The sequence below is a fragment of the Myotis brandtii genome, unplaced genomic scaffold (genome assembly GCF_000412655.1).
Source record: "Myotis brandtii unplaced genomic scaffold, ASM41265v1 scaffold987, whole genome shotgun sequence".
Lineage (NCBI taxonomy): Eukaryota > Metazoa > Chordata > Mammalia > Chiroptera > Vespertilionidae > Myotis > Myotis brandtii.
The window spans coordinates 383009-389985 of NW_005372107.1; the positions used below are offsets into that span (position 1 = coordinate 383009).

Here is a 6977-nt window from a genome sequence, read left to right on the forward strand (position 1 = left end):
TGAAAGGTCTCAGGTTCGATTCCAGTCAATGGCATGTACTTGGTTGCAGGCACATCCCCAGTAGGAGGTGTGCAGGAGGCAGCTGATCAATGTTTCTCTTTCATCGATGTTTCTAACTCTCTATCCCTCTCCCTTCCTCTCTGTAAAAAATCAATAAAATATATTTAACAAAAAAAAAGATACAAAGAAGAAAATAAACAAAAAACAGAGGGAAAGAAAAAAAGGAGGAAGGAAAAAGACAAGCCATTGCAGACAAGGACCAAGAGGCAGAAACTGAGAAGCAAGGCCAGTGAGATATGCAGAGAAAAAGAAGCAAATACAGAGCCAGAGTGAAAGCCAGAGCAAGAGAGCGAGCGAGATTGACAAAACCACCAGACTTCCTTTAGCTCGGGAGCTCCGTGAGGACAGGGATTTTGTCTGTTTTATTGTTACTATACCCACCATGCTTAGAGCAGTACCTGCCTCAGTAGGTGCTCAATGTATGTTGACAGGAAACTAGGCTAGACAAGCAGAGTTCCTGCAGTTCCGGAAACCACCACTAGGTGGCAGTAGCTCGATGCCCTGAAGCCACCCACTGCCTTAATCCAAAAGACTGCCTGCCCTGGAGGATTTGCAGTCACAGGCCTGACTTTCAGGATGTCTTACCCCCGGCTCAGCCCCGCCTTTCCCTGCACCGGCCCTGGGCGACGAGTGACCTTTCCGCCTGAGACACCCTCTTCTTCACTCCCTGAGCAGTTAAACAACCCTTTGTCCTTAGCCCCTTCCGGCTGGGCCCCAAGGCACCTGGGTCTGTTCCAGACCCGGAGATGGGGCTGGGAGGAAGGTGGGGCAGCTGGGACGAGGCCAGCAAAAAGTCCCAGGGACTTTGGAATCAGTTATTCTGGTTCTTCTGAACCAGGAGTCTGGGCCCCCAGCCCCAAACTAAGCTAGACAAGCAGAGTTCCTGCAGTTCCCAAGATCACCACTAGGTGGCAGTAGCTCGATGCCCTGAAAGCCACCCACTGCCTTAATCCAAAAGACTGCCTGCCCTGGGGGATTTGCAGCCACAGGCCTGACTTTCAGGATGTTTTACCCCCGGCTCAGCCCCGCCTTTCCCTGCACCAGCCCTGGGCGACGAGTGACCTTTCCGCCTGAGACACCCTCTTCTTCACTCCCTGAGCAGCTAAACAACCCTTTGTCCTTAGCCCCTTCCGGCTGGGCCCCAAGGCACCTGGGTCTGTTCCAGACCCGGAGATGGGGCTGGGAGGAAGGTGGGGCAGCTGGGACGAGGCCAGCAAAAAGTCCCAGGGACTTTGGAATCAGTTATTCTGGTTCTTCTGAACCAGGAGTCTGGGCCCCCAGCCCCCTCCTCTCTCAGATTCAGGAGTCTGGGCCCCAGAGTCCACACCCCCAGTCTGCTCCTCCCCTCAGTCCCTGCAGTAGCTCTCAGCCCCCTCCTAGGGGCCAGCCTAGGCACAGAGGCCCTCTGGTGCTCCTTACTTCCTCTCTTTTACAGAGACCCCTCCTCCCCTCCACCTCCCTCCAGGATTGAGACCAAAGCTGAGTCACAGGAAGCTCTGGGGCCCTGAGTCACCCCCACCACCCAGCTCAGCCCCTCCCTGGACTGGAGGGAGCCGGCTCAAGCCCTGTTTCCTACACACTGACCCCCACAGCCTGGAACTTCGATTTGGAGGCAGGTGCCCTTCCCACTGTGTCCCCATTGCTGCCCACCCGGCATCTCCCATGTCCAGCCTTTGCTCCTTTTGTCTCTCAGTCGTGGTCTCTTTGAAGTCAAAATCTCTCTGCAATAACTTCAAATCTTGATTCTGGTTTCTGCTTTCTCTTTACCTCTGGGTCTCTTCTCTCTCCATCTCTGCTTTGCTTTTAATTCATTCTCTCTCCCCCTCTTCTCCTCCCCTCCTCCTTCTCAATCTCCCTCTCTCTCTCCCTCTCTCTCTCTCTCTCTCACACACACACACACACACACACACACACACACACACACACCTGGCTGCACCACTAAGGACTCTGGGTGCCTCTCTCTCTGTGTCAGTTTCCCCGGTGCCTGCCCCGAGGCACAGCTGTGGAGGGGCTGGTGCCGGAGGTCTCTGTCCGGGGCTCTGACTCTCACAGGCAGTCTCTGTGTCTCTGGCTCCTGGCCCCTGGCCCCTGAGTGGGGTGGGGTGGAACTGGAAAAGGCCGGCAGAGAAACAGAGATATGGACATGGACAGAGAGAGAGACCTAGAGTCAGCAAGAGACAGAGACAGAGAAAATGAGATAGAAAAGAGCGGAGACAGAGATGGAAACAGACAAACACAGAGACACAGACATCGATAAACACAGAGAGGGACATGGAGGCAGAGGGACAGTGACAGGGAGCAAGAATAAAGGAAAACAGAGAGGGACACGAAAATGAAGACAGAGGCAGAGATGCTAAGAGACACACAGAGACACAGAGCTGAGGGAGGCAGAGACAGAGAGGTAGAAAGAGACAAAGGCATAAAAGGAGAGAAAAACAGAGACTGAGAAAGAGAGGAGGCAGAAATAAAAATGAACCCAGAGGTTTCTAGAGCCGGAGAGACTCAGAGAGGAGTCGGAGGGGAGGCCCTGAGAACCAGGAGGGGAGAGGCACACGGGGATCCGTGCCAGGCCCAAGGGCGGCAGGTGCCAGGGGCATTTAGGCTCAGCCCTAAGAGTGCCCAGCGGCAGCGGTTTCTCCGAGCAGACCTGTGTGTGGCGTCTGAGTGTGCCCGGGTGTGTCTCACCCAGTGAAAGCCATGTGTGCCACGGGGAGGGCCCCGGCACGGGTTGTGTTTTTGTCACTGGGAGTGTCTGTGTGTGTGGTTTGGTGTCTCCGGGTGTGTCTGTGTGGGTTGTGTTAGTGTGTTGCCAGGCACGTCTGTGCATGTCTCATTTCCCTGTGGCTGGCGGGCCCAGGTTTCCGCATGACCTAGGACACGAAAGAGGAGAGGGGTTATGGCTCTGTGTTCCCCCAAGCGTGGTGTCCCTGGGGCCACCGGTGTGTCGGGAGATCAGTGTGTGATGCTGTGCGAGGTGAGTGTGTCACCGTGCCAGGGTGTCCCCGTGTGTTGCTGTAGGAGGCTTTGGATCTGTGCCTCCCAGATGTGGTCAGACCCTGCACTGTGTGTGCTGTTCTGTGTGTCCGTGTGTGGTGTGTGTCTCTCTGGGCGCTGTATGTGTAAAGCTGTGGGTCATTCAGTGAGGTGACCGTTTGTATTATGTGGAGGTGCCTGTCCTTGGTGGGGGCCTCTCCTTTCCCTGCCGGTATCGGCCCGGGTGCCCACACTCAGAGTGTGCTGTGTTTGTGAGGTTGTGTATTGCATTGTGCCGCAGGGTGTCCTCTGGTGTTCTGTGTGGGGTTGTTGCAGGCCTATCAGCTGTGTCCGTGGGTCCCATCTGCTGAGTCATGTGACACGTGGTGTTTGTCAAAGGCGGTGCGGGGCAGTGCGGTGTGGATGTGGTTCGTGTTGCTGTGTCTTTGCGCATTTCCCTGTGTGTGCTGCATCTGCGTGGTCGTGCGTGGTGCAGTATATGGAGGGCAGGGCCATGTGTGGCTGCCGTACACGGTGCCTGAATGTGGCTTCTCCGTCAGAGGCGGTGGCGCATGTTTTCCTCTGTACACATTGCATTTGGGTCCTGGGGTGCATGGAGCCTGTGCCCCCTTCCCAGGGGCACCATTCTGGGCTGTGTCCTCTGTGATGTCTTCCTTTGGGCCCGTGCTGTTAGGGATTCTGTGTATCGCTGTACAGTGCAGGGCTCTGCCTGCGTCCATTCACACTGCTCTCCGATTACACACTAGAATGGCACATGTACGGGGCACACTGTGTGTGCTGTGAGCCAGCCTCTGAGCATCCGTGTCAGTCGCCATGTGCATGACGTGTGTCCGTGTGCAGTTTTCCATGTGCTGGCTGATGGGGACTGCCGTGGGGTGTCCCTAAGTGTTGTGTGTCTGCACGTGTTGGATATCATTCCCCAGGTATGTAATGCGTGGGACACTGAGAGTGCACTGTTAACACCGATATATGTGTGTGCGGCGTTTGGGCACCGCTATGTCAACACAATCTGTGTGTTTGCGGAACACTTGCTATATGTTGTGCTTGTGTAGCTTATGTATGTGCATCCAGTATGTGGTGTCTGGGTGTGGCTGGGAGTGTCAGGCAATGTTGTGCCCATTTTGATCGCAATGTCTGTGCCCGTGTGTAGACGATATTTGGGTGGCTGTGTGTGCCACGGGCGCTGTCTGCTTCTTCGCTGAGTGCAGGAGTGTGTCACACCATGGATGTGGTGTCTGGGTGTGGCTGTGGGTTTCAGAACTTGTTGGGAGTTGTGAGTCACTTGGTGTAGGTTGTGTTGTGTGGCCATGTGTGTTCGGTTCTGTCTCTGACCACGCTGGGTGTGCTGGTGTCACATGGGGCCTGGGCGTGGCTAGATGTAGGTGTGTGTTACACAGTGCAGGCCGTTGTGTGTGACCATTGTGTCAGTGTGTCTTTATCCACGAGGATGCACGATTCTTCCTTGCTCTGCCCCAAGACACACTCCAGCCCCTCCTTAGACTGAGAAGCGGGGTTGGGGAGCCTCCCCTCTGCCCAAGGGCCTCCCGGCCCCTCCCTGCCCTGCCCAGCAGACACCACCCCCAGAGGGCACCGGCTCCCTGTGCCTCAAAGCGAGAGCCCCAGAGCAACTGAGCGGAGCAGGCTGAGGACCTGCAAGCCACAGTGGCTGCCCTTTGTGTGCTGCGAGGTGGGGGACCCTGGGCAGGAAGCTGGCTGAGTCCCAAGACCCAGGGGGCCATGGGCGGGGAGCTGGTGCCTGGCCTGGGAGCCCTTCGGCGGCGAAAGCGCCTGCTGGAGCAGGAGAAGTGGCTGGCCTGCTGGGCACTGACTCTGGCGGGAATTGGCATCGGGCTCATGGTGCTACACGCGGAGATGCTGTGGTTCGGAGGGTGCACGGTGAGTGAAACTCATTCTGGGCCACTGGAGGCTGGGGGCTGAGACTCCCTGGTCAGAGGGAGGAGGGGCCTGGGGGCTGGGACTCCTGGGTCAGAGGGGTCAGAGGGAGGAGGGGCTGGGGGCCTGGACTTTTGTCTGAGGGAGGAGGGGTTGGGGGGCCTGGACTCTGAGTCAGAGGGAGGAGGGGCTGGAGCCTGGACTCTGGGTCTGAGAAAGGAGGGGCTGGGGGCCTGGACTCCTGGGTCTGAGGGAGGAGGGACTGGGGGCCTGGACCCCTGGGTCTGAGGGAGGAGGGGCTGGGGGCCTGGACCCCTGGGTCTGAGGGAGGAGGGGCTGGGGGCCTGGACTGCTGGGTCTGAGGGAGGAGGGGCTGGGGCCCTGGACCCCTGGGTCTGAGGGAGGAGGGGGCTGGGGGCTGAGACTCCTGGTCTGAGGGCAGAGGGGACTGGGGGCTGGAGTTTGGGATCCAGGGAGGCAACGACTGGGGGTCCTCTCTGCATAATGAAGGGACAAGGGGTCTCAGTCTTTGAAGGTATTGCAATTAGACAGCTGGAGGTCCAGGACCCCCTGGAGTCAGGGGGAAGGGGCTGAGCAGATTAGGGGAGCGGTAACCCTTGGTTTGGTGAAGGGAGGGTGAGGAGAGAAACTAGCTTCTCCCAATAGGCGGGTGGCTCCTTGGTCCTTATCTAAACCCGAACGTTTACCCAGAACCTCAGCACTCAGGGTAGAGACCAGAAGAAACTGGCTGGGGTGGGGGTGGGAAATGGTCACACACACACACACACACACACACACACACACACACACACACACACCCTGACCCTTCTATATCATTAAGAAGCCCAACTTCCTCAGAATCTATATGCTGTTTAATCTGGGAACTAATGGAGAAGTAGGTGTATAGTAGCCTGGCCTCCTGGGTCCCAGGGGAGGAGGGTCGGAGGGTCTGGCCTCCCGGTCTGAAGGAGGAGGTCTAGAGCATCTTTTGGGGAAGGATCTGACTGAGGATAGTGAATGGAAAGGGAAAGGACAGGTGGGGCCCCGACAAGCCTGAGCAGGCTCCCGGCACATTCCAGCCGTGGTCAGCGGGGCAGCGATGGGGCACAGGGAGGACACGGGTCGGAATTAGTGGCTTGAGGACAGAACAGAATTGCTCAACAGGAAAGGAGGGGTTGGAGACCAGTCTGGCTTAAGGGATGTGGAATCGGGCTGGTCCGGGGGGGCACTGATTTGAGGAGGAATCTTGGGGGATGGAGGCTCAAGCTTGGGATTTGGGGGTGAGGGAGGCAGGCAGCTCTGTAGTGACCAGGAGCCCCATGGAAGGTTAGGGCAGACTGGTTTCCTCCGGCCAGGAGGCCAAGAAGAGAGCAGCGGGCACTGAGGGGGGTGGGGCAGCTGAAGCCCATGCCAACAGGAAGCATGGCCGAGCCTACCCACCGCTCCCCACTCCAGCACCCCGCCCAGCAGGGGATGTGAGGGCATGGGAACCCTGGCAGATATGAAGGGACAAGGGGGTCACTTCTACCCCCTCCATCCACCTTCTCTCTTTCATTTCTTCCTTTCCTTTTTCCACCTGCCAGGCTTCTGCCTCCAGCAGTGAGGCTCCCTCAGCCTGTTTCCCATCTGTAATGGGGTGAGGGTTGAAGTCCGTGACCCTCGGGGTCCTCCGCAGCCCCATTTCTCCGACTGCCTTCATAGCAGCCATGTCCCCTCCCCACCTCCAGCTCAATCTAATGAACCTATTGCACAGGGACCCAGACACCTGCTCCCCAGGGGCGCGGGGCTGGAGGAGAGGCAGGGGCCCAGGTCCAGAATGAAGGCGAGCAAGACAGAGATCCCAGAGCGGGTGGGGAGTGTCCGGGAATTGGAAGAGTAGACATGACCTCGGGAGAAGTGCCACCGCAGTGTGGGGAGGGGGGTGGCGTCTAGTTGGGCAGCGTTTGGGACAAACTAAAGAAAGAGACAGGGAATGAGGTTCCAGAGAAGGATGAAGGGGTGGGGGAGGGCTGTAGACAACAGCACCATTG

At 57.6% G+C, this 6977-nt stretch overlaps 1 protein-coding gene across 1 annotated transcript in view; it reads left to right on the forward strand.

The window, feature by feature from the left end:
* Positions 1-2547: 2547 nt before the first annotated feature.
* Positions 2548-6977, forward strand: part of KCNN4 (potassium channel, calcium activated intermediate/small conductance subfamily N alpha, member 4) — a 15401-nt gene continuing 10971 nt past the window's right edge. Inside the window, exon 1 of the mRNA XM_014533510.1 lies at positions 2548-4950. Coding sequence (XP_014388996.1) covers positions 4792-4950 — 159 coding nt within the window. The 5' untranslated portion in view covers positions 2548-4791. The remainder of the gene's footprint in view (positions 4951-6977) is intronic.